The sequence below is a fragment of the Halictus rubicundus genome, chromosome 17, assembly GCF_050948215.1.
Source record: "Halictus rubicundus isolate RS-2024b chromosome 17, iyHalRubi1_principal, whole genome shotgun sequence".
Classification (NCBI taxonomy): domain Eukaryota; kingdom Metazoa; phylum Arthropoda; class Insecta; order Hymenoptera; family Halictidae; genus Halictus; species Halictus rubicundus.
The window spans coordinates 6,953,131-6,980,434 of NC_135165.1; the positions used below are offsets into that span (position 1 = coordinate 6,953,131).

At 38.2% G+C, this 27,304-nt stretch overlaps 10 protein-coding genes across 10 annotated transcripts in view; 5 read left to right on the forward strand and 5 right to left on the reverse strand.

Moving 5' to 3' along the window:
• LOC143362668 (integral membrane protein GPR180) overlaps positions 1-27,304 on the forward strand; it is a 143,064-nt gene that overhangs the window by 111,627 nt on the left and 4,133 nt on the right. The window lies entirely within an intron of this gene.
• On the reverse strand, positions 331-7,274 carry LOC143362661 (kinesin-like protein Klp61F). Its single transcript, XM_076803022.1, has 18 exons — positions 7,020-7,274; positions 6,671-6,869; positions 4,576-4,819; positions 4,342-4,489; positions 4,109-4,258; positions 3,877-4,037; positions 3,658-3,807; positions 3,353-3,589; positions 2,898-3,273; positions 2,565-2,836; positions 2,350-2,489; positions 2,172-2,290; positions 1,766-2,107; positions 1,482-1,709; positions 1,235-1,414; positions 932-1,154; positions 744-865; positions 331-660 (listed from the first exon to the last, which is right to left on the reverse strand). Exons 3-18 carry the CDS (start codon positions 4,653-4,655, stop codon positions 592-594), a joined length of 2,997 nt encoding a protein of 998 aa, XP_076659137.1. The 5' UTR covers positions 4,656-4,819; positions 6,671-6,869; positions 7,020-7,274; the 3' UTR covers positions 331-591.
• LOC143362656 (histone H3) lies at positions 8,014-8,533 on the reverse strand. Its single transcript, XM_076803012.1, has one exon. The coding sequence runs from the start codon at positions 8,465-8,467 to the stop codon at positions 8,057-8,059; it is 411 nt and encodes a 136-aa protein (XP_076659127.1). The 5' UTR covers positions 8,468-8,533; the 3' UTR covers positions 8,014-8,056.
• On the forward strand, positions 8,718-9,144 carry LOC143362383 (histone H4). Its single transcript, XM_076802476.1, has one exon. The coding sequence runs from the start codon at positions 8,786-8,788 to the stop codon at positions 9,095-9,097; it is 312 nt and encodes a 103-aa protein (XP_076658591.1). The 5' UTR covers positions 8,718-8,785; the 3' UTR covers positions 9,098-9,144.
• LOC143362402 (late histone H2B.L4-like) lies at positions 10,694-11,212 on the reverse strand. Its single transcript, XM_076802503.1, has one exon. The coding sequence runs from the start codon at positions 11,132-11,134 to the stop codon at positions 10,754-10,756; it is 381 nt and encodes a 126-aa protein (XP_076658618.1). The 5' UTR covers positions 11,135-11,212; the 3' UTR covers positions 10,694-10,753.
• Positions 13,712-16,071, forward strand: LOC143362637 (chymotrypsin-2). The gene is made up of 4 exons (XM_076802988.1): positions 13,712-13,724; positions 13,778-14,140; positions 14,231-14,463; positions 15,901-16,071. Exons 1-4 carry the CDS (start codon positions 13,712-13,714, stop codon positions 16,069-16,071), a joined length of 780 nt encoding a protein of 259 aa, XP_076659103.1.
• Positions 19,895-20,328, forward strand: LOC143362386 (histone H4). The gene has a single exon (XM_076802480.1). The coding sequence runs from the start codon at positions 19,951-19,953 to the stop codon at positions 20,260-20,262; it is 312 nt and encodes a 103-aa protein (XP_076658595.1). The 5' UTR covers positions 19,895-19,950; the 3' UTR covers positions 20,263-20,328.
• LOC143362709 (histone H2A) lies at positions 21,736-22,197 on the reverse strand. Its single transcript, XM_076803103.1, has one exon. It carries the CDS (start codon positions 22,136-22,138, stop codon positions 21,764-21,766), a length of 375 nt encoding a protein of 124 aa, XP_076659218.1. The 5' UTR covers positions 22,139-22,197; the 3' UTR covers positions 21,736-21,763.
• Positions 22,364-22,823, forward strand: LOC143362375 (histone H2B). Its single transcript, XM_076802445.1, has one exon. It carries the CDS (start codon positions 22,416-22,418, stop codon positions 22,785-22,787), a length of 372 nt encoding a protein of 123 aa, XP_076658560.1. The 5' UTR covers positions 22,364-22,415; the 3' UTR covers positions 22,788-22,823.
• Positions 23,660-25,191, reverse strand: LOC143362421 (histone H1-I). Its single transcript, XM_076802559.1, has one exon. The coding sequence runs from the start codon at positions 25,089-25,091 to the stop codon at positions 24,399-24,401; it is 693 nt and encodes a 230-aa protein (XP_076658674.1). The 5' UTR covers positions 25,092-25,191; the 3' UTR covers positions 23,660-24,398.

The following is a 27,304-nucleotide window of genomic DNA, read 5'->3' on the forward strand; positions in this document are numbered from 1 at the left end:
CAACGTGAGTGGTCATTTTTCCTTTTCTTGATTGTTTCGTTAATTGAAAATAGGATTTGAACCACATTTAATCAATCGATTGAATTAAAAACTTGGTAGCCTAAAAAAAAAATAAGCGATTCTGAAATTTTTTGCCGATGACAAATCGGTAAAAAACCAATATTTCTATAGGGAACGTTAAGCAACATTTTTATTACTCAAAATCGTCCAATAAGTTTTGTCCAGGAGTCCCACAACATTACCTACATAACATTAAAAAATCGAAAAATATTTTCGATTTTTCGTAATACTCAACTATACAAACAACGCATGAACTACAATAAATGAATAAATTAGGGAAAAGGTGTATAGAAAAATTGTACTTTGATTGCATTTATCCCGTAAAAATTTGTATTTTTTTACAGAGATCTGATCTTCATAAAATGAATGTGAGAAAAATAAAAATTATATAAAAAACTATACTTTGTCACTTCGTCATGTTTACAAGTCATGGACGCTTCGTATTTATTTTCTCGTACATATAATACAATTAAAAAATTCACTTATCCTGTAGAGTTTACAGTAGATTACAATTATTCGAGCTACGTATCCTTAGCTCGCATTATAATTTTCTTTTAAAGATTCCTTAATGGATGTGTTGTTGCTTAGAAATGGGAATTTCTGGAAAAGAATTGCTTTTACTGAACGAACCATTTTTAGTTGTGTAAAGCTTACTGAGATTAAGTTGATAGTAAAGCTCTTACTTCATTTTCTTTAGTATTTGATTCATTGAGCATTTCTCTGTACCTTTGGAGTATACGGTCCGGTGGAGATGTTTTGGCAAGGTTTTTAGAGTACTGGAAGGTTCTCTTCACAGGAGTTTGACCTAAAATTTTCGATAAGATTAATAAAGAATCCTTTAAGCGTGAACCAATGAAAAATGAGGACGTACCTGTAGGAATATCACGATACAAATCTTCGACAAAGAATTTTTCAACTCGATCGCGGATCGCTTGCAACTCTGCAATAATTTGACTATTCGCAGTGTCAAAATTTAGATTTCCACTTTCCAGTGTTTCATTTATTTCACTGCAAGCTCTTACGAACGCTGTTTTCAAACTGTTTAAGGATCTCGAACGTTCATCGCCTACATTATAAACTACCGTACATACATCCTGTACATTATAAACATTAAATGTAAGATAAACAACAGTGGTATACAATCAGATTAAACTAATACAGCGTTGAACCTTACATTGATTAATGATAAAATGAGACTTTTATCTTCTTTCATTTTTCGTTGTATTTCTGTCATATTCTGTTTCACGCAATTTTGGTACTTCATTAACGTGTCACAATTATTGTCTAAGCTTGCTTGGAATTCGCGGATAAGCGTCTTGGCTTCAGCAACTGAATCTTGCGATATTCTCTTCATCTATATATAAAACAGTTTTAAATTATAAGTTTATAAGTTATAAGTTTTTAAATTATATATATTATACCTTCTCCGTTTCTTCCGATACCGTCTGTTTTATTATTTGTAAATCATTCTGAAGTTTTTCTTTTATAGAATTTTCTTTTTCCGCTTTTACTCTACATGTATTTGAATTTTCGTAATTTATAATATTACACGTTTCATCGATATTGCTCAATGTATCGCAAATAGATGAATGATTTTCCTTATCTTCGTTTTGCAGCTGACAGAAGCTCTTTTGCAAATCTTCCATCATCTGTAAGTGTGAATCATTAAAAAAATGACGCTTTATCAATTTGAAGAAATACGTACCTTCGCGAAGTTAAATCGCTTCTGCATAATGCTACTTTGACTTTGCCGAATGTCTTCAATATTCTCCCTGATATCCTGAATGTTATTATTTAAAAGATCGCGCTCGTTGATCGATGCCTGCGAAATTAAACTTATGAATTTCATAGCAGTTTGCGTTGTAGTATCGATCTTTTGAGAGACACTAGTATTCAAATTTTTCAAGTTTTCGGGTATTTGGTTGTCTATCAGGTGTTGTATTTTCTTTGCTTCGATGGAACAACCGTTGTTTATGTTACAGTTCTGCTCGGTCATGGTAGCCACATTCTCAAGTTCCTTTTCAAGACATTTCTGATACCTCGAGTGCTGAAAAAGTACATAATATATTTTCAATAATCCAGAACATATGAATTGCATTTATATCACTTACAGAATCTTCTGCATGACCTATCAATGTACTACTCGCATTTGTAATTGGATCAGCAAAATTAATCGAAATATCTTGAATGGATTTGTCAATACGTTCCCCCAACGAAAGTGTTTGCTCATCTAAAAACAGACAAAGTTAATTCCAAACTGCACCCCCTTCCATGAAAAATAATACTTACTAATATAGGAATTCAAAGATTGACAGAATTGCGTCATTTTCTTCGTATGCGTTGAAAGATCGGCTTCTACTTTCCTGCAACGTTCTTTGATATTATGTTTAACTTGTTGTCCAAGAGAGCTATTCCGTTGTCCTATTTCCCTGTGAACCCCATGCCATTAATTTTTCATGTGTTACGATGGTCATTAACATTCCGCATGTCACATTACAACTTACATTTTCCGAAAAATTTTATCGTGTAGTTTATGCACGTCTGTAGTGGCCGTGTCAACGACTTCTAAAACTGATTCTACTTGCGATAGAAGAACATTTTCGGTGGACGCGTGCTTTTCAACAAGGTACTTCTGTTCTTCTTTCTCTTGTTCCGAGATCGCCAAACGCGATGTTGCGCACAATAATGTCTGCGTCGTAGTTTCCAATTGATTCTTTGTATTCAACAATTCATTTGCTTTCTCCGAGTTTCTCAATTGCAAATCGTTAAATATTTTCTGCAATAATAAATACGGTGAGCACAGAATACTGACAAGCCTTTATCATTTTTGTATTTACCTCTTTGTAATGCAAAGTGTCCTCCAGCGCTTTAATATGATTTAATTTCTCCTCTATCTCTTTGTTTTGAAAATCTATCAACGACTGCATCTCATTGTAATTTTCCGGAGCCAAATATATACCGTTGCGATCGCGGGTTGCGGACAAATCTCTCCTTAATTTTTCGATCTCCTCCGTATATTCTTGAAGCAACGCTTTCTTCGAGAACTTTTGATTAATCTCGGGTCGATTCGTAATATTCTTCGCCCGATGCGCATAGTCCAACGTAGACAATGTTTCTTCAAGATTTACGCTAGCAGGAGACACGGTGGCAATTATCGAAGTCCTTGTACGACCACCTAACGATTCTTGAAGCAGTCGCGTCAGCTTTGATTCTCTGTACATTTCAAGAAATATAATGTATCATAATAAGGGGCAGAGGAAGTATTCAGTTTCTATATATTAGGATGCAGTACCGGTAAGGAATATGTGGAGTATTTTCTACGAGTGCTGTTATCACTCGTCCCAGAGTTAACAAAGATTGATTGATGTTGCCTGCTTCCCTTGCTCTTTTATCCACAGCTCCGGATCTTCCAATATTTTCGCTACCAGCTAGATCAACTAGATTCAATTTCCCTGTTTTCAACAGCTCTTCTCCGTCAATGGTGTTCTCTTTTATGTGCACAGTGATGCAAAATATTGTATGAGATCGACTGAAAATTTACAATGAAAACATTAGGCAAGCAGTAGTTATAAATAGATAATTAAATGTAATACACACCTCGAATTAGCATTCATCAATGTAGCTGCTGTCTGTCGTTTTTCTGATCCTGTCTGGAGGATTTTATATACATCGCTCTTGTTATATACAGTCACCTCCTCTAGACCATTTACTATTACTGCTCCCTTTTTGGTTGAATCTTCGTATATTCTTTTCGAACACCACAAACAATATATTTTATCAAGCGAAAGCATTGGAAAATATAGACGATATAATTACCTTATTTTGGCAGCTCCATTGTTCACAGACAATAAATCGTACACTTCCTCGTTATAGAGCTCTAAGAAGCTAACTCTGACCGAGTACTCTTGCACCCCTAAGATACAAAGTTCATCGAACAAGTGACTTAAAGAACGTGGTATAAACCCAGCATTGGTATCCTGTACAAGTTACACAGATGTTCTACAAAAATTTATAATGAAAAGAAAGGCCTTGGATCATTTGTATTTACCGCTTGCCAATTTAGCAGTGAATCATTATCGAATCTTTCCATGGTGAATGTCTTTCCGGTACCCGTTTGGCCATAAGCGAGCACCGTGCAATTGTATCCAGCCAAAACTTCTTCCAGCAATGGTCGGACGACTGCATTGTATACTTCGATCTGAGTGTTGATCACAAATGACTCAAATATTATACCATCAACAATGTTCACACGATGTCATTGTAAAAAGCATGTGAGCGTACCTGTTTCGAAAAAGCTCCAAATACTCTGTCAAAAGCGAACTTCTTTGTACGTTTATCGCACGGTTTCTCGTGAACGACTAATTCTTTGTTGGACGGTGTGTCCACTACTATCACCGATTTTCCAGCCCTTTCAGCATCGTTGATCGGTCTAATGTGATAGAAAATAACATCAATAATAACGCTACATTTTAAAATAAAATCTAGTGAATGGCCAACAGATTGATAGACAATTACCTGACACGAACGAAAACTTGTATATGTTGTTTCTTCGTTTTCTTCCCGTTACGTGCATCATTCATCTTCATGGAATGCATGTTCCTCAACTTCCAATCACTCTCTATTTTCGTTCACACATTCGTTTATTTTCCGCGGAATAGCACGCTATCTCTTGTGCATTCAGTATTCTAACGTTCCTTTCGCGGTGTTGACCGTTGAAAAATTTAAATTGGCCGCTTCACGAAAATCCCAACAGAGACCGCTTGTGTCGCGTAAAATATCGCAAAATTCATGGAATTGTTATAATAATTAAATATCAATGTTAAAAATTGAAAGTATAAATAGGGGGGGGAGAAAGTAAGGCAATTCTTTACTTGTTATGATTTATCTGTTGCAGATAATATAAAATACATTCTATGCGTTGTATACATTCTGTTTCGCTGCGTTTATATATACATAATTACAATTATATAGAGTTTTATTCAACAATTCTTTCATTTATCGCTTCCTGCTCGTCGTTCATTCATATAACATGCTTATATAAATATGTCATTAATTTATGCTGCAACAATCGTTCTAATTCAAACCTATAAAATTTGGTATATTTTCAGACAATGATGATTGGACTTGTATATCTCATAAACGAAATGTAGCCTATTTACAAATTGATCGGGCTATAATTGAAACATGATTCCTATAACTATTATTATGCATAACAAATTTTTCTACTAATTGATTCATTTCATTTATTATCAAGGAGCTAAAAATATATTCTCCTCGTAGTGTTTAATTTCTGGAATATTATCTGGTATACTTTTCATAAAATTGGACTTATAGATCTCATAAATGGAATGTGGCCTATTTATAAATTGATTCTATTATGCGCAACAAATTTTTTTACTAATTGAGTCATTTCATTTGCTTTTAAGGAGCTAAAAATATATTCTGCTGGTAGTACTTCAGTTCTTGTATACTCTCTTGTACATCTGGTAAAGCTCTGTGATAGCATTTCTTTTTAGGTACATTTTTATAAGTCATAGGATTCCACCTACTACAAGTAAATTTCATGTTATACTTAAGCAACACGATCGTAATTGAAATATATGAATAATGTCAATATAAATAATACAACCTTGCAAGTTCTTTAATCGTGCTCACATCAATGATTCTATAATGTAAATATTCACTGACCAATGGCATGTGTTTTGCCAAAAACATACGATCCATGTAGACTGTATTACCAGCCAATGGACAAACTCCTTCCGATATATATGTCTTCAAAAAATCAAGTAACATTTGTTCAGCTTCTTTTAGGGTAACATTACTTGACTTCGACTCATTTATCAATCCTGTCTAAACGAATATATGCCCATTGTCAGAAAAGAAGTGTGACTAAAACAATTGTTTTCTTCTTACAAAAATTTTCTTACTTTCTTATGGTAATCCATGCACCAGTCATTCATATTGCATAATACTGCATCCGACTGGTTAATCACAACATTAAATTCTGAACTAATTACATTTAGATCTTTGTCGGTAATTAAACAAGCAACTTCCAAAATTGTATCTTTCTCTATGTCAAGACCTGTTAACTGAGGGTAGAAATACTTTTTCACTACAGGTAAAAAATTCGAATGAGTAGACAGTTTTTCATAATTTACCTCTGTGTCTATCCAGACAATGTGATTGATGCAGAAGCTGGCCATTTGTCTTTCAACTAAATTTGTGATTTCAACTAAAATGAAGTCAAAACTAACTAAAATATTTTAACTAAAATGAAGTCAACATTTATATAGAATAAAGAGACTGACAATGAGTATAGAATTTAAGAACTTGATGCCACAACCAGGCAAATCTGCTTTTTAGTAAAGCTGTATTTGTTGAAGGTTCTTACATATTGTTATATATTGCTGACTGTTTGGTGCAACAATTAAACAGTTTTTAAAATCTAAATTTGCCCTAGGTCTCCAATTATAAGCTTGATAACACAGAACATATGGGTTTGTACCATAACCTCTACAATTTCTACTTACATATATCGATAAAAATATGAAATAAACAAAGTACAAAATAAACAAAATAACAAATACTATCATAAAATGTATTTATTTACCTCTGAATTTCACTAAACTCTTCAATTAATACTGATCAATTTGTACTTCCTAAAATTAGATAACCTATATAATAGTGTCCCAACCATGAACCTGGTCTCAACGAATATATTTACGTAATAACCGATTCTCCTTGGTACGTTTCATGTTTAAATCATACAATTTATAAATATATTTTCTATATCTAATTGTAAACAATCACTAAACATAGGAACAAGTAAAATAATTAAAACTTTAATTTATATAAAATATTATTGTTAATACCAGCTGTACATACGTAAATACATACATAAATAAATACATATTTCGGTAAGAAGTTTAACCAACCTATATGTCAACACAAATTTTCACCTTGATAATTTTTTAATTTATTTAATGCTCCAATCGTAACACACATAATGTGTACGTACAGTAAGAAATGGTGCCATGAGCTTTAGAATTGCCGAAAACATTAAATGTATAGTTCTTAACAATTCTTGTTTTTGCAGCAAATTCGCATAGCGCCTCCGTATGAAAACTGCGATTGTTATACGTTAAATGGTTGAGGCTTCTATGTAATTATTAAAATACATAAAGTGCAAGAAATATAAATACACTTGATACGGTAAAGATTTTGCCGCCATAAATGCAAATACAACTTAACCTGAAATAGGTTGAGGATATCTTGTAATTATCAGTATCTCTCAATACTGACTTCTAGATCAAAAACATTATAAGTGTATAAAATTCATTGCATTTTGAGTGTTGTACAGTAGTTATGCAACATGACGGAGAAAATCTAACGAACATATTCAATTTAATTGTGATTCACGAATAACGCTATTTAATGTTTTCATTATTCATTAATAACAAATTGAAGCTATTCGTTACAAAAGATTTTGAAATGAAAGCTTGATTAATGTAAAATTAAGGTTTATAGGTAAATGTAATTTATGAAAATAATTAGTCGCTTCAAGCATTATTTGTCTGTTTTACTATGAATAACGAATAAACTCAAACAATAAACAACTGCATGACTCATTCGTTATTTTTATTGAAAAATGTTACTGAAATAATGCTAAATACTGCTCTATACAAAGATATTGTGTAATAAAATATAATCATTGATAGAATAAGAAAATGGCGGGAGCAAACACGGGTGAAGAATTTCCCGCGTTTTTGTCGGCCAACAGCTATAGCATAGTTTCGAAATAATGTTGACTTGTATATATAAAATTGTAACTGGAAGATTACAGTAAGATCTATTATAAAAACGGATTTCAATCCATTTTTCATTTTCGATTGGGATATCAGGGAAGGTGATTCAGTGAATTGAGGTTTATTCCTTCGATAAAATATTAGTGGCCCTGAAAAGGGCCGTTTTTGTAAATTCTCGCGTTGAGAGTAACTTAAGCTCGCTCTCCACGGATTCGTCGTGCTAGCTGGATGTCCTTAGGCATGATGGTTACTCTCTTGGCATGGATAGCGCAGAGATTGGTGTCTTCGAAGAGACCCACGAGATACGCCTCGCTGGCTTCCTGAAGGGCCATGACGGCGGAGCTTTGGAAACGAAGGTCTGTCTTGAAGTCCTGAGCGATTTCACGGACAAGTCGTTGGAACGGAAGTTTCCTGATCAGAAGTTCAGTGCTTTTCTGATATCTACGGATTTCTCGGAGTGCTACTGTTCCAGGCCGGTAGCGATGAGGCTTCTTCACTCCTCCGGTCGCAGGTGCGCTCTTACGAGCGGCCTTTGTCGCCAATTGTTTGCGGGGAGCTTTTCCGCCAGTCGACTTTCTCGCCGTCTGCTTGGTACGAGCCATCGTGATGCCGATAGGATCAACAAAGTATGAAACGAACGTACTGCTTCTATGAAACGTATACAGTCAATCTGCGATCGGACCCAGAAAACGGCCGCTTATATGGCCTGTGGTGCACCAGTTGGCCGCACCCGATTGGCCCGCTGCGCGGTGGTGGGGGAACGCCAACGAACATATGTCACACATCCGTTGCGGTCGCCGGCGTGGTGGGGGAACCGGGTTCTAAACATATAAACCGCCGCTGGAAGTTTTTGAACATACATATTTCGTTGATACTCGCAGTCGTTGATCCTCACAGTTCTCACAAGTTTTTCGTACAAGATGACTGGACGTGGAAAGGGTGGAAAGGGTTTGGGAAAAGGAGGTGCCAAGAGGCACAGGAAAGTGTTGCGTGATAACATCCAAGGCATTACCAAGCCCGCTATTCGCAGATTGGCAAGAAGAGGTGGCGTCAAGCGAATCAGCGGTTTGATCTACGAAGAAACGCGCGGTGTCTTGAAGGTGTTCCTCGAAAACGTTATCCGAGATGCCGTCACATACACTGAACACGCCAAGAGGAAGACTGTAACGGCCATGGACGTTGTCTACGCTTTGAAACGCCAGGGCAGAACACTCTACGGTTTTGGAGGCTAGATGTGTTGTCAGCCAATAATTACAAAATACAATCGGCCCTTTTCAGGGCCAACAAATCGCTTAAACGTATGGCAACATTCAGTTTCATCTATAGCAAAAATATTGTTCCTATAACCTGCGTAACCTGTTCACCAAGACCGTTCCTCGTTCCCTTAACCCTTCGACAGGAAATTCAATTTAATACTATCCTTAATATCGTTTGTAGCAGTTAATCGTATATTGTAAACTAAATAGACCTAAATCTGCGTTCATAGAGGAAGAAACACATTTTGCAGTTTATTCAATCTGGTTTTATTTATACAAATTCATTATTACTATAATGAGAGGTTCATCAAAATTTATAATATTGTAACAATAATTTTGGCAGGATAAAGGAGTATACGTGTCTTTTTGAAATTTGGGCAGACATAGAAATCTTTATTGCACGAAGCGTGGCTTATGGTTTAAATTTCAACGACCATACTTGTTCAAAATATCCCGAACCCGTAGATAGGCCTGGTATGTTTAACCTAGTCCTTTATGATCGTTTCCAGTAGCCATGTTGTGAACACAGCATTAGAGAATACAGATTGTCGTCGATGATTCCCATTCTTGCTTTCACTATGCTTCATTTCGTAAATTATAACTAACTGAACGTATATTCAAACGAATCCAATAAATAAACAGAGAATATACATTTAAAGAATAAAGCTTCAATAGTATGTCTCTTAAATTAAATATATAAATAATGTTGAATTACTGAATAGGCAGAAATAAACAAGCATTTATAATAGTATTTTAACACGTTTGCGGACGCAAATGCTACAGCATTCATTTTCATAGTGATGCAAAATGACGTGAATGCTATAGCATTGAAATTTTAAAGTCAATTTTTATTCATTTAATTTTATACAACCTTAAGTTTTGGTAATTAATATACATTTCAAATTGAAATTTGTTTTTGTAATTAATATACATTTCATTTGTCATTACTAATGACAGTTAACTTATTATTATTGTTTATTTCTAATCAGATTTCGGATAGTACAACTAGTTTCAAGAAAAATTGCCTGTCTATTTTTGCAGCTCACTGAAAATTTTTACTGTCCGTGAACGTGTTAAGTCATTTCAATCCAAGTTAATGTATAGGAATTTTAGGCAATATTTTCTTTCTTTCAAATATTACTAAACCTACCAAGCATTAAAAGTACCTGGTAAATGTTGCCTTATAAAAACGGCAACGCTTAATTTATTGCGATTATCTGTTATTTTCAATGCAACAGATGCTCCGGCAAGGAAATTTATTTCATTATTTTCCAGAAGTGAATAATTTTCAACATCGTGAGACATAAAACCGGTCATTTGACCGTGGTTCACTTTCAGCACGTGCAAATTCTAAAAGACCAAGGAAACGTGTATAGGAACAAAAATGAGCCATTAGTTTATTCTTAGCATCGTGGGTCTTTAAAGTCTTTAAACCGGGTCCGTTAAAAGAATGCAACGTGCCAATTTCGACAGAGTAGCTTCAGAAAATACAAATTTGCATGAAGATACGAGGTAAAAGCAGATAGTTGAAGAGACGTTGTTCGAGCGCGTGATGAAATTGGTGGCCCTGAAAAGGGCCGTTTAATAAATGCCTGAGAGAGGATTGTTGTTGAAAACTCGACTTGGAGAGATTTATTTGGTGTTCGTGTATTTGGTAACTGCCTTGGTGCCTTCGCTGACAGCGTGTTTCGCGAGCTCCCCCGGCAACAAGAGTCTGACCGCGGTTTGTATCTCTCTCGAGGTGATCGTTCTCTTTTGGTTGTACTGCGACAATCGGGCCGCCTCGGCGGCGATACGTTCGAATAGGTCGTTGACGAAGCTGTTCATGATGCTCATCGCCCGGCTCGAGATACCCGTGTCCTGGTGCACTTGTCGCAGTACTTTGTATATGTAGATTCCGTAGCTCTCCTTTCGCTTCTTCCTCCTTTTGCTGAGGTCCGAACTGCTCATGTTGATGTTTTTCTGAGCCTTGCCGGACCTCTTCATGGATTTAACCGCGGCTTTCGGCGGCATGAGTCGTCAAAACTGTAAAATCAACAAGAAAACAAAGAACAACACGTGTATTCTATGTCGCTGGTAAATTTTCCAGAAAACTGCACGGGGGCTACGACACTGCCGCTTTTATAGCTTGAACGATACCTACGGCTGCTCCAATTGGACGTACATTTATTAGAATCACCTGTGTCCTTTGTCCTCTCATTGGACGAGATTGTACACACACACACACACACACACACTGGACGATTTCAACGTTTCGAAAAGTTCGAACCTGTCGACGACAACATCGATTACGGTTACCGCGACTGTAACGAGGAGGAGACGAGCAACGGGCTTTGTTTTGTTGACCATGAGAAATAAGCCTGAATGCCGTTCATTCTCTCAGAGAAACGATAATAGAGAATCTGCATTTCCACTTTTATAATAAACATCGCTCGAGTAAATTCTTATGAAATAATTTCATGATTTTCAGCGAAACATTTCAATTTTTCTATGTACAGAATATTTTCAAATTATACTGCAGTATAAATCTATAATAGCACACTGTTTCTCAGTTGATCAAATGTCGCACTCTGGTCTCTCAAGCAGAGCGAGATTCTCCTACGTTTAGCATACGGAAAACAGTCTGTAGAAAACAAAAATCAGGCACATAATAGGGTAAGGGACCCAACTACGGTGGGGGTACCAATTACTGTGCCTATATTCATTTTATTTTATTTTTAAAGCATAATGAATATTAAAAAAGAGACATTAAATTCTTTTCGTTAAGATCAGTTGATATAGATGTTATATATCTCTCTTTTAATATTCAGTATGCATGGACCCCCACAGTAATTGGGTCTCTTACCCTATGTAATTATCAAATTCAAATATCCAAACGAAATAAAAAAAATGTTATATTTTCGATTATTCGACGATACTATTGTATCCTGCTATGGAAAGCGTACTTAACAGCGTACAATGAATGTATAAAAACATTAAAAACGTGTCAGAATAAGTACCAAGCCGCGTCTGCTAATGCGGGTTTATTTAAAATATGTTACAACGCTGTCGCACAAGAGCTCTCGTAATTAGAATGATTTTCCATACACTAACATTTTAAAAAATCATACCGTCTTAATAAATTTATTTGTATAGATATACAACCATGTCAAAGTAATTTGGTACAATATTTCCTCATACATGAATATTTTAGTGATTTGATTGAATTCGAAACTTGAATTAAAACATGACAATTAAATATTAACGAACAAATTGCGAATCTTTGTGTTCTGCCGTTATGAGTCGAAGATTGCACATAATAAATCGGGCTCTAAATCATAATAAAGCGGACTCATCTTGTACCGGGTGGCGGGAAATCAATTCGACAAAGGAAAAGAAAAATCGATTTGTGCGTAAGCATCTGCGTCGAGAAGGGAAACCGATGGGATGAAGAGGGCGACTCCCTAAGGTCTAAGCCTAAGAGATAACAAAAGTTAGTCTCCAAGGGCGGAAATGCATTTCCGATTATCCTAACGGTGTACACTGAAATCGCATTCTCGTCAGGTATCTAGGAAGTTCCCAAAGCTTGCCAAATGAATTCTTATAGGGTAGACTTGACCATTCCCTTTTCCGGGAAAATTCTCGGACGCAAGGGTCAAGCCAGGTAGTAATTCCATGGGGTGGCAGGCTCATTAATCACAGCAAACTGTAACAAGGCGATGTTCCTCTTAAGCGAGTTTAAGGAATCATCGAGGCGCTGGACACGGTCTCGAAGATGTTAACTGGAAAGCTCCCTTTTGTTTCTACTCCCTCGGGATTTTATCTGTACGTTCTTACCTAGGAATGTACCGTTACTCCTTAACACTGTGCGACAGGGTGAGTAGAAACAGGGTGGACGTATATAAGAGGCCAGGGTACACAGATTTTGCACAGTTCAAGATGAGTTTCGCAAACGTAATGTCGCTCTTCCTCGTCGTCGTTTCCTTGACCTTGGGCGGCAACGTACTTTGCAGTCCGCTGTTGAAGAACTCTCCAAACGTTGGCAAATCGAACGAAGTTCTGAACAGCAGCCGCTCGATCATCAACGGTCTCGGACACTTTTCTGCTACACAGGATGGTACGTTTTTTAATCATTAGACCGCGGATTTTATGAATTTACGGCAGCCACGAGTTGGTGCAATTTAAAACAGCCTCGGTCGATAGTTTATTTTGAATTGATCACGATCGTTAAAGAAAAACAAAGAAATGTTAAGCTGTCTTCTGCTTCTTGCAACTGATCCAAAGAATTTTTCAAAGCAGAGAGAAACATTAGGAAATTGCAGTTTATTTAACGAAACGATAACCGAGACATCAAGATTCACGGCCAGACAGCAGATCTTTATGCAAATTTTCATTTCTTATTTAATCCAAATCAGAATTCAGGGAAAAATGGTTGCGTCAACTGAAAGACTCCTCGTGGGAAATATGTTATTGAATAAATCTGTGAATAAACATCTGAATTTTATCTTTGAATTTTAATTTAAAAACGCTGCGAACTTTCGTTCCGATCCGATATTAACGGGAGAAAATAAATGTTAGAAAGAAATTCAAGAGTGAAATTTCGCTGCGGGCATGAACGACTCAGGTTTTACGATAATTCGAATTTATTGTGATCTGTGCTGTAATTTTCATTTGCAGAAAGTGTTCTGACAGACAACGACTTGGACATGGATAGAATCGTCGGCGGGAGGTACGCGAGGAAGAATCAGTTCCCGTTTATGGCTGTGGTGCACCGGTTGATGGGCAGGGGCTACATTGCCCAATGCGGCGGAACAATAATCTCCAGCAGATGGGTATTGACAGCGGGTCATTGCGTGGCCGAGGAGCCGCGGAAATTCTTCGTGCTGTTCGGCGTAAACGATAAGTCCGGCATGGGCTACAATTTCTACCAAGGGCCTGGCATCACCATGATGACAGAGACGGGCGCCCTTCATCCGGACTACAAGCCGACCATAAACGATGTCGGCTTGTTATACATGCCACAGGATATTCCATTTGGACGTAAGAGAGACACACGATTATCGCGGCATTCCGGTCCCTTCCATCCTGTACCGTATTCGGGTTTAATTCACAGAATCCGTTACATTTCAGGAAGCATCCAGCCCATTCAAGTGGCGGGATACAGTAGCATGTACAAGGATCTTGACGGCAGGTTCGCTATCGTTCTCGGGTGGGGAAAAGATAGAAACACCGGCATAGGAACGACATCGCTGAAATACGCCACATTGCCGATCATTTCGAACGCGCAATGCGGCATGAGCTGGGCCGTAACGCCGGGAAAGCACGTGTGCACAGCACCTGGCTACGGACAGGATGCTTGTCAGGTAACATTTCATACTTCACCCCGGAAGCTATTCTACATTTCACTAATTACTAGACTGCGAAGTTCGCGCGTTTATTACACTTTTGATCTTGGAGAACGCGGCGCGGAATTTAATGAAATGTTCATGTTCTTTCATGTACAGTAGAACTTTGAATATAAGAATATTTCTTTCACTCGAATTTCCATAAAATAATTTATATGACTCGGACACAGCACAGTTCTCTTTTCCAATGAAACTTGAAAAATTAATGTCTAACTGGTCGACCCAGTTACTTTTCCATACACACAATACCATATAATAGAGTAGTTATTGAAAAAAATGTGAGATTGTTCAAGTATATTGAAGTATAATAATCCTCAACCTTCCGTGGGCAACCAATTTATTTTCGGAGCGAAACTTCACTCTTGAATTTCTTTCTTTTCGTTATTTATTTTTTTCTGTTAATGCTTTAAAAATTCGACGTTCCAACAATTATTTATTAACCCGTAGCACTCGAATGGCGACTGTAAGGCGTCACTAAAAATTGCTATATCATTATTCAAAATATTTTTCACATTATTAAATTTGTTTGTATTTAATAAATTACTAAACATTTTGGTATTGTACGAGTAAATTCCACCATTTTTGTACGTATAACATGAAAAAAATGTATAGAAGGGAAATATTGTAGGTCGGAAGAAATGTTTCGTTTTGGAGTTAACACGTTGAACGCCACGTCAGCCATATGTGGCTGACGGAATTATTTGTGCAGGTTTTAAAATGAATTTTTACGTTGATATATTCATTGTACTAAACTTAATTAGGATCTGTAACATGCAAGAAAGTTGGAGGATTTCTCAGTATCGTACATTTAATTTTTTGCCATTTTTATTTCATTAAATAACTTACTTTGATTTTATGGAATTTTTGGGGTTTTTAGTTTAGCGTTCAAAGTGTTAAAATAGCTTCGAGTGCAAAGGGTTGAAATAGAGAATTCAATAAGCGTTTCAAGAATTTTTTAGATTTTTCGAAAACCTAGAACTGGAACAAAAATTAGTCGCGAACAAGAACGACTAGGTATGCAAACGATGTCGATAAAAAATAAGGTTGCAGACGGAGGGTTAAAACTAGTATAAAATAATTCAAGTAAAATATAAAAAAAAGCATTAATTTTCACACGTATTCATACCGTGCCCGTGGCCATAAAAATATATGTGTGTCTGGAGGTTACACAGGAAGGCTCGCAGCCGTTTCGAAGGGCCAGGCAGGCACATTCCACGCCCGGTCCCGCCATGCATGCTCGGCGGCCCTTTTCCTTTGTCCCACGAGTGCACATGCTGCATACAGATGTTTTCTTTTTCGTGGCACGATGCAGACGTTCTCCGAATAATCTGCCGCGGCCCTCTGCGGCGAGAGAACTAAAAATTGGAGTATCAACCGTTTCCTTTTCTCTTGCAGGGCGACAGCGGCGGTCCTCTGATCATGTACGAAAATCGTGTTCCCATTCAAATCGGAATTGTCAGCTACGGAGACGCGGACTGTCCCAGCGGCCGACCCGGCGTGTTCTCAAGAGTGACTGGCTACATCGACTGGATCCAAAAAGTCACGGGACTATGCTTTGAACGCTAGAAGTGACGCGAGCAATTTTCCAAAACGAACAACCACCGCAACTTGACGTATTTGTGTAAATAAATAAATTTTTATGGTGCTTTTTTAACACTACAATCGTGCTTTATTGTTTTATTTTGAAACACCAATAAAACATACAGCCCCTGGGTAATTTTCGGTTGAACCATAAATACCCAGAAAATGAGCGACCGAGCTATGTATATCGACTGGATCCAAAAAATCACGGGACTATGCTTTGAACGCTAGAAGTGACGCGAGCAATTTTCCAAAACGAACAACCACCGCAACTTGACGTATTTGTGTAAATAAATAAATTTTTATGGTGCTTTTTTAACACTACAATCGTGCTTTATTGTTTTATTTTGAAACACCAATAAAACATACAGCCCCTGGGTAATTTTCGGTTGAGCCATAAATACTCAAAAAATGAGCGACTGAGCTATATCGACTGGATCCAAAAATTCACGGGACTATGCTTTAAACGCTAGAAATGACGCGAGCAATTTACCAAAGCGAATAACCACCGCAGTTTAACGCAACCACCGCATTTGTGTAAATCAATAAATTTGTACGGTGCTCTTTTAACACTACAATCGTGTTTTATTGTTTTATTTTGAAACACCAATAAAATATACAGCCTCTGGGTAATTTTCCGTTGAGCCATAAATACCAAGATATTGGGCGTATACCCGTCAGTGTGAGATACGTTCGAAAATCTCCTGGCGTTTCTAGGCTTCTAAATGAAAATGGCCGTCGCGAGGAGGTGAATTCGGTTAATTATGCCGAGGAACATTCTAGTACACCGTCTATGGCGTCCAGATTTTTCTATTCTCCTCGCGATTGTAAGTGTAATCCCGTTCCGAGCGGTTGAAACAATTTGCATATTTCGCAGTAGCAATTTGGGAAATCGTCACACGTTTGGGTTTGTTTCGGGTGCCGTAGTCGACTGGAATAAAACAGTCGGTGGCTATTACACCGTGGACGGGCAATTTCCTTTTATGGCGGTGGTGCATCGATTAATGCCGGGCGTGGCGACTTCTCAATGCGGCGGCACCATAATTTCCCGTTCGGTGGGCTCAGACGGAGGGACACTGCATACACAACTTCCCGCGTAAATTCTTCGTCGTGTTCGGTGTCGCTGATAAGGCAGGGATAGGATACAATTATAACCATGGTTCTGGCATCTCCATGATAACGTCGTACGTCGTCGCCTTATTATCACACCACGAATGACGTCGGACTGCTGCGTATGCCTCCAGACATTCCTTTCAATCGTACGTGCTAAATATTACCTCTCTGGTGGCTGGGACAATAGCACAAATTTTTATCATAGTGATCAAGTCTCTGTTCGGTGTGGAAAATTGCTTTTTGCCACGGTGCATCGAATGAATCAAGATTTTCTCCAAGATCAATCCCAACTGTTGATTTTTAAGCCGGTGCATATTTTTGGCAGAATAAAAAATTGATAATTCATAAATGGTATATTCTGACGAATAGGGTATATTCGACGAATGGTATATTCTTCCCTCTTCCATAGTTTTATCTGGCAATTTGTAGAACTGCTGAATTCATAAACAAATGCTACTTGAACGTTATCTAATAAGATGTACATACATACTGACTTGATAAAAAAAAAACATAATTTTATAAATAAATTTTATTGTTAAATTTTAAAGCACTCTAGAGTGAGTCACGGTGCACAGACGTCGTCCCTGAAAGGCTGAAATGGTCTAGTGATTTTAGAGCCAATTTGTAGAATTATAAACGCCTAGGATAAGGGATCCAATTACTGTGGGGGTACCACTCACTGTGCCTACATTAATTATTCATATTTTTAAAGCATAATGAATATTACAAAAGATATAAAATTTTTTTCATTAAAATCAGTTAATATGTATGTTGTATATCTCTTCTTTATTATTCATTATGCTTTAAAAGTAAGTATAGTTAATCCTTTGCACTCGGCACTATTTTCAATGTAAAATTAAATTTTTCTTCCGTCTTACAATATTTTCAACTGTAGGGATCTGAGTGTGACTGAGTCAGGATGTATGGTTATGAATGCGACTGTGTGTAATGCGAGATGCACGTGTGCGTGAGCGGCTTCGTTTCTCTACGCGAGACGCTGAGCCGCGTCGATGTCGTTCGATTGGCGATAGCGTTTTGCTTTTCGAAGTAACGTTTTTGTTCTTTGTAACGTTTTTGTTCTTCGTTACGTTTTTGTTCTTCGTAATGTTTTTGTCTTTCGTAATGGAGCAGAGGCAGTAGAGCGAGAGTCGCGAGCGAGTTAGTTGCCGAGACAGTGAATATCGAATTGTAGCTTGAGACGTTGAACCAAAATAAGATATTTTAGTGAAATCGGTGTCAATCATTTCACCCGAGACGTAAGAGTTCAACATATTCCTACACAATTTATTCAAACGAAACTGATCCAAATACTGTAATGTAAGAAATATTTTGTAATATTTTTTGTAATTTCTTTGAAATAATGCCACAACAATTTCTGGTGGTGCTTCAGAGTCACCATTCGAGTGGTAAGGGTTAATAATAATGAGGTCCATTACCCTAGTCACCACAGAATACTCGAACGCGAGCGAACGTTAGGCTTGTTTGGCCGGCTTGAAGTAGCGCTGTTCCTCGTAGAAAAAATTCAACCGATACAGCTGGCTGGCTCGAGCGAGGCGAGAGAATCTTTCTTTGACATGACCGGCTATGCGGTTGGGTGGGGAAGGGACGGGCAGACCAGCTCAGGTACAAAGGCCCTAAAGTGCGCCACGCTGCGTATAATCGGCAACGACGATTCCTAGCAGAGCCGGCAGAAAGGAACATATGGACGGATGATGGCCTTGGTCAGAATGCCTGCCAGGTAGAAAGAATTTGGTAGACCGCAGCCACGCTTCGTCTTTAGGGTTTCTAACGACTTCCATACGTTCAGGGCGATAGCAGTAGCCCTCTCTTTGTCGTGAGGAACAATGTACCACTACAAGTGGCATCTTCGGTTGTGGCAACGGAAGCTACCCGACCAGCCCAAGTGCCTGGAGAGTGTTCAAATGAATAAAATCTGTCTGTGTTACTCAATATCGTTCGCGTATGCACGGTTTGAACATTTTACCAACTAGTTTGTTTTATTATTTTTAGTAGAAGAGATAGAAGCATGCAGGAGAACTCCAGAATTTTGGAGTTCTGAAATGAATGAAATTATGAAATTTTGGAGCAAGTTTCAAGGTTTCTAGTCTGAATTTACTAAGCAGTTCGCCATCTCGACTTAAACAATTGTAACTGCGTGCGACAGACTACGCAAAATTGTTAAAAAATTTTTAAGGTACTGTAAGATGAATTATTTAATGTTAATCGACAGTAGAACAGAAGCATTCCTCGCAAAGTTAGTGGCTCTAAAAAGAGCCGTTTTGAATGGAAGTGAAAACCGTGTTGTTCAAACGGGCAAGGGAAGTATTTTATTTTGTATCGTTCCTTAAATTCTGCGCTATTTCCAGCACGAGGCGTTCGAAAGATTGCTTAGGAATCAATAATTTGGTGCTCTTTTGATAACGGCGTATTTCTTTGAGAGCCTTCTCCCCCGACGGCGGTTTATTCTTTTCCTTGACTGCATTGTATTGATTAATGCGCGCCACTTTAATAGAAAACCCGTTAACCAGTCTCGGACGACGGTTACCTTTCTATTGGAACAGATGTTGGTCTGCGGTCATATTTATAACCTCGGCGGTACACGCCGCAGGTGTTCATTGGCTGTCGGCGCAGTGGTGGGGGATCAACTACAGCTGTGCTCTATAAAACACGGCGAGAACCAGCTCCAAGCATCAGAAGTGTTTCGTTCGTCGAACCTTTCACGTCGTATCAGAAACTTTTCAATTCTCGAAGATGACTGGCCGTGGTAAGGGAGGAAAGGGATTGGGAAAGGGAGGAGCGAAGCGTCATAGGAAGGTACTTCGTGATAACATCCAGGGTATCACAAAGCCCGCAATTCGTCGTCTGGCTCGTCGTGGTGGTGTCAAACGTATATCCGGCTTGATTTACGAGGAAACTCGTGGTGTGCTGAAAGTATTCCTGGAAAACGTCATTCGTGATGCAGTCACTTACACCGAGCACGCCAAAAGGAAGACTGTGACAGCCATGGACGTCGTCTATGCCCTGAAGAGACAGGGACGTACTCTGTACGGTTTCGGAGGTTAAGAAATATCCAGACGTCATCATCATCATCACTGACGTGCGACTGCAAAGACAATCGTCAAGCAAAAACGGCCCTTTTCAGGGCCACAATCGTTTAACGCAGAAACATGTTCAACACAATTGAGATGCATACCTTCATCCTTTATATGAAATCCCTGTAACTTCGAAAATTTGAAAAAAATCCAACTGATTTCGTGAAAATCATAGGCGTATTCAGAAATAGATAATTTCCCGGTTATAATCGATATTGTAGAAATCAACAATTCGATTTTAGTTGTGTACTATTTCAGTGAATACAATAATAAAAAATTTGATTTCGTGTTCCGAGTTCATAGGTTATGATTGCGACGTATTAAAATCGTCGTGAGTCACGCTCCTGCATAGTAGAATATTTATTATGTTCATTATTCTAAAGCTCTAACTTCAAAGTCTACGCAAAAGATATCGTTTTTTTGAAGTACTAGTTTGAATATCATGAGACATTTGACTTGCATTGGAATATTATGAAACGAATCTATATTTTTCTAACCAGTGGGACAGCAAATATCCTCTGTTCAGTAGTTTATTTTATTTGTGCTTCATGCACAGTTCTTGTAGTATCGACGAGAAAAGTAATACACGATGGCCGTGTGCGGTGTTGCCACGTTACACCATCTGGACACCTCACACTCGCATCGCAAATTCTTATGGAGCACACGGTTGCCAAACGTAATTCTACCGACAGGAATACTGTGATTTCGCTTTCGTCTTTAAACCGTTAGGTACCATACGAATCAATAAAGTATAGAATTCGTACGAATCAATAATTTCAGTATAATGTTTGTGACACGCTTATTTTACAACTTCGCAGTATTTATAATGACAAAAAACATGCCATCTATATCAAATACGTGTTAGGCATAGATCCTAACTCTAAACATATAAACATAGATACGAAAAATGACGCTAATATGGTAACCTATCATTCGACTGCGCATCTTTATGAAAAGTAAAAGTGCACATACATTGTCTCACAATTTTTATAGGTTGAAAATATTACAATTTGAAATTGCTTTGATAGTCGCACCGTATTATTGGGTTTCACGTACTCATTTATGTTGAAATATTTAAAATTCTATGTAAATATTCTATGTGATTATTTAATATTCTATTCTTTAAATATTTTAAATTCGGAATCTACCTCTTATAGATAATACAATCTATCTTTAAATTGTTCTTTCTATTCAATTGCATCGTAATACTTATAACGAGATTTAATCATATTACAACGCGTTAATTGCTATGCAGTAAACAAAATCGTATGGATTTCGTCATTGTGTTCATTCGAATTCGTACGATCAGAATTCGATCCCTTCATAAATCTGGGTTAGGTATGATCCGAATTTCTCTCTATATGTTGAGAGATTTGCAAGTAAAAATTATTAGATATTCAGTGAATTGAAAATGACTCCTTGTTATAGAATTGATGGCCCTGAAAAGGGCCGTTTGATACTGAAGATTGAGATTAAGCCTTCTTGTCTGTTTTCTTGGGTAAAAGAACCGCTTGAATGTTTGGCAGGACGCCACCTTGTGCTATCGTAACTCCGGAGAGTAGTTTGTTCAATTCTTCGTCATTACGGATGGCCAGTTGTAAATGACGTGGGATAATTCTGGTTTTCTTGTTGTCACGGGCCGCGTTACCAGCCAATTCCAAAACTTCAGCGGCCAGATACTCCATCACGGCAGCCAAGTAAACCGGAGCACCGGCACCGACGCGTTCAGCATAATTTCCCTTTCTCAGAAGTCGATGGATACGACCAACGGGAAATTGAAGTCCAGCACGGTTAGAGCGGGACTTCGCCTTTCCCTTAACTTTGCCACCTTTTCCTCGTCCGGACATATTGACTGCGCTTTCTTGATATACGAGAACGTTCAATGACGAAGAGTCTCTAGATTTTAATTTTTGCAGCGCCGACGCCCCTTTATATACCGGCGGCGACTACCAGCGCCGCACCAATGAGAGCGCACGATCGTGAGAGTGGGGCGAACTGCGCTTCCATTGGCGAGGGGGTCGGGCCACCGTTTCTACATAAATAGAGACTTGAACTTGCGGCAACTCATTCGACACAACATTTTCGTCTCGTTACGAATTTTGTTAAGACGCTCCCGTTTCGACAATGCCGCCGAAAGCAAGTGGAAAGGCTGTGAAGAAGGCAGGAAAGGCCCAGAAGAATATCAGCAAGACCGATAAGAAGAAAAAGCGCAGGAGGAAGGAAAGCTACGCAATCTACATTTACAAAGTTCTGAAACAAGTGCATCCCGACACTGGAATATCCAGCAAAGCAATGAGCATCATGAACAGTTTCGTCAATGATGTCTTTGAACGCATTGCGGCCGAGGCATCCCGTTTGGCCCACTACAACAAAAGATCTACCATCACGTCCCGGGAAATCCAGACTGCTGTTCGTCTACTGCTACCCGGAGAACTTGCAAAACACGCCGTCAGTGAAGGCACTAAGGCCGTCACCAAGTACACCAGCTCGAAGTGAACACGTTTCACTATCATCAAACCGGCCCTTTTCAGGGCCACAAATATTTCATACGTTGGAAATTTGTCAGCCATGCTATACAACCCCAGTCCCCTACAAATATTAAAAAATCATTGATAGCTTTCCTATAATACATATTGAAAAATCTGCAGTGAATTGCATTAAAACTGGTAAAACAGAATACTAATATTCACTTTAAACTTGGTATTACTCGGTATAGAAGCATATCTATTGCTAAAAGTTGTACATAATTTCGTGCATGAGTATAATATGATACAAATTCATTTAGTTAGCCCTGTAACTCATGATCGGTTAAAGTTTAAATTTGTATGCGTCATATAAGAAGTTCAAGTATTTCATTGATACTTACGCGAGAGTCTAATTCTAAATGAAAGTCAAATCGTTATCTCATGGTAGTTTCAGTTTACGTATTTATTCCAGACAGTCGAACATATCGACTTTGACATTCGTTAAAGCAATATTTTCTATCGTTTTCCTGCAGACACCTGAGTTGACATTTGACGCTTCTGCGGTTTTGCTAGACATACTAAACTCTGAGACAGGTAGAACTATGCTACGATATAAGCGACATCGAAAATAAATCTTAAAGCGCGCCGTCAATTTATATCGCGGTTCTCATTACCGTATCCTGATAGGAGCTCATTTTTACTACAAGCTGTTACAAAATAAATTTTTACAGGTTACTACAGATAAGTTTATTATTCATTTATTCTACAAGAATGTCAACTAAGTCTCATTTTCTAAATTTAAAATTCTTAAATCTTTTCAGTATAAGTAAACGAAGTCAAATTTCAAGGTAAGTAACGATTAACTAAAGATAGGTAGGTAGGTAGGTTCAAACAACAAGAATATCATGGTACAAAAGTCTTTATTTTCAAACTTTTTACAGAGGAAATATTATAAGTGTAGATCACACAAAAATGCAAGAACTGTTTTTACAGAAATTAGCATATAATTATGCTGGAATATTAACTACGCTCCAAGATCAGCATTTAACTATCCTAACGGTATCCCAAAAAATTGAGTCACATTTGCTTGACTAAACAAAAGTAATCATAAATAAACGACAAGAACCTTATTACAAAATCAATATTTCTTGAAGTCGATACTTTTGTCGACACATATGTACACACCCAAACACTTACATCTAATCTGTATAAAAAAAAAACGATCTATAGGTTATGCAGTACATATAATACAATACGCGTATATCACAGTGTATTTGTCTGCAATCAAATAATTTTCGGATAAAGGCCGATTTATACTATGCATTCGCAGACACGAAACATTCTTTAATGCATGTTGGCCTCCGCGAATCGTACGATCAACGGTCAATGAGGCAATCAAGTATGTATGTAAGCTCCAAACTCTATTAAATAATTGTTAATCCTGCCAAGAACACTCCTCTCTTACATATTATTATACTGAAACGAACCCGTTCCGTGTCTGTGCAGATAGTATAATATAAATCGACCTTTATATTGTTAGTAGATTGCTCGAATAGTCGTCATTCCTGGTTTTGAGGGTGATTTGTGGCCCTGAAAAGGGCCATTTGTTTATGATGTGTTGGAAAATGTGTTGTAGGACCAATTATTTCTTGGCTGCTGATTTAACCGCTTTAGACGCTGCGGTCTTTTTCGGTTTCGGAGTCTTGGTCTTGGCTGCTGGTGCTTTCGCTGTCTTCTTGCTCTTGGATATGGCCTTGGTGGTTTCACTGGGAGATTTCTTCTCGGGCTTGGCGGGCTTTTCCGTTTTGGCGGGAGATTTCTTGGCGGCCGGTTTCTTTGCTGCCTCGGCCTTCTTCGCTGGTGATTTTGCGACTGCTGGCTTACGAGCGGCCGTCGTTTTCTTCTCGACAGATTTCTTCGGCTTTTTCGGTTCGGCCACCTTCACCGCTCGCTGAACCTTGGTCTTCGATTCGGTACCCTTCGACACGGACAACTTGAACGATCCAGAAGCACCTTTCCCTTTGGTTTGAACGACAGCGCCAGACGTGACGGCCGACTTCAAGTACCGCTTGATGAACGGCGCCAACTTCTCTCCGTCCACTTTGTACGTGGAGCCGATGTACTTCTTAATAGCCTGGAGAGAGGATCCTTTGCGATCCTTCAGCTCCCTGATAGCAGCGTTCACCATCTCGGATGTGGGCGGATGGGAGGATTTGCTTCCACCCTTCGGTGTTGTCTTCGCCGTCTTCGACTTCTGTGCACCCTTCTTCGTCGGGCTGACGCTTCCGCTCTCAGACTTGACCGGACTGGTGCTAACGTTTTCTTTGTCTTCCATTGTTGTTTCACTGACCGTCACTGTTCCCAAACTTCTCTATCTCACAACAAACAGTGAACCGAATAGTCGCAATGGTCGCAATGAACTTTCTGTAGGGGTGTGAGTCTGCCGAACGGATTAATACTGCGCGAGCACGGACCATGGAGAGAGTCCCGGCGAATATGTTGAGCGGCAAGATCCTCGAAAAACGGTAAAGCGGTAAACGATCATCCGATTCCGATCGTGATTTCTTGCTAGTTATTGTAGATCTCGGTGAAACAACTCTGCGAATAAACGGCCACGTGTATCTAGTTCGATTTGGGTCGGTTCACCGGCCGATAAATCCGCTCGAGTCGCGAGAACGCCACCATTTCCCGACAAGTGTCTTTTCGCGGGACCGAGACATGTCGCGGAAAAATAACAAAAATCGACGATTTATCCATAATTTTTCCTCGCATATCAGTTAAGATCGATTCCAATGGGACTGTTGCTTCCCACCATAGTCCGTTTTTCCATAAACATTGCCCCGTATACTCAGTATCTCGAGTTTAAAATAGGTACTGCCGGAATTCGTATCCCTCCACAGAACGACCACCAATACCGTCCCGATATTTTGCAACGGGATCGTGTATAATAAAAAAAAATTTTTGCATTTCTTGTCGAGATACGATCCGACCACACAGCAAATAAATAATATTGCAAAACCACGGAGAAACAATAAACGGAATCGAAATCCACGAAAAGCGATCGCGAGGAACGTAACTTACGAAAGTCATAACCTCATTCGCATCGCTGGATCGCGGATATTTAATGTTATCTATATGGTATTTAATAGACGAATCTGGGTACTCCCATGGTAGAACATATTCTGTTAAATATATTTGTAGGCATTGATGTATGCTAATCGTGAAGGGGAAAGTAAATTCATGAAATATTTGGGAATGGGTCGACCAGATGATTGCGACACGAGTTCGTCGTCGTGCGACTTCTATTTTTACAATTTTGGATAAAAGGTCTGTAATTTTTATGTTCATGTGCGATTTATGCATTGTATGCGGAAACTAATACCCGATCGTCAATATTGTTAGTTATTCGACAAAGGTGCATCGTAAAATGATGGGATGTCGCGTTCTATGCGTTCACAAAGATGGATGACTATCAGTTTGCGGAAATGTAGGAGTGCATTGATATTGTTATTGATAACGTAACTGCCTAATTTTTAAGCAGTTACTCTAATGAATAACAGTTTGACTAGGCATTTGATATAATGATTCCGCGTGCAAAGATGTAGAAAACATTCGAAACGAGAGAACGGATCTCATCCGGTGTGGTTTTAGCGTTGTTGTTTGCACGCAGACAGATAAACAACATTACTAGGGTAAGGGACCCAATTACTGTGGGGGTACCACTTACTGTGTCTATATTAATCATACTTAATTTTAAAACATAATGAATATTTTAAAAAGTTATATAACATATATATTAACTGATTTTAATGAAAAAAATTTAATATCTCTTTTTTAATATTTATTATGCTTTAAGAGTAAGTATAATTAATATAGGACCCTTCAGCAATATTTTGTGCATTTTCAAAAATGTATTTTTAATACAGATTTTAATATCCTTGATCTGTTACCGAGCCTTCGACCACGATCGCCTACCGAGCATAGTCCAAGGATAAACATGATCTCGAATGATTTCTTCGCAAGTGTAGTAGTAAAACAATACCATGAAATTGTGTAACAAATAGATAAGTTAAAAAAAAAAGAAATAATCGTAAGATACAGATAAATAAAAATTATCGCTTGTCTCGTCATTTTCAATTAACAGGTGTAATCCACACTCTGCGAATTGTTCATTCGGAATATCTTTTTATTCTAGTAGGAATACTTGTAACAGGTTGTTACAGAAAGAAATTTTGCGGTGCGTATATAACTTGCTGATCATGCGATATTGTGTCTTCGCTTCCTAATTTTCGTATTTTATGCGTGGCGAGTCATCATTTCGAGAATGATGAGGAAACTAATTCATTAATGGATTCATGGAAATAAGTATGATCATGGAGTGTATCAGTGGCTTGAAGAATTTGGGAAAATTCTGTGTTTAATCAGAGAATTGTTAACAAAGTTATGCACGTCTGCAAAGTAAAATGCCATTCTCATAACGTGTAAAATCTTTCGAGCCCCTTTGGAAAGGGGCCTTTAATCTGGAAAGGATAACAAACATTAATCGTT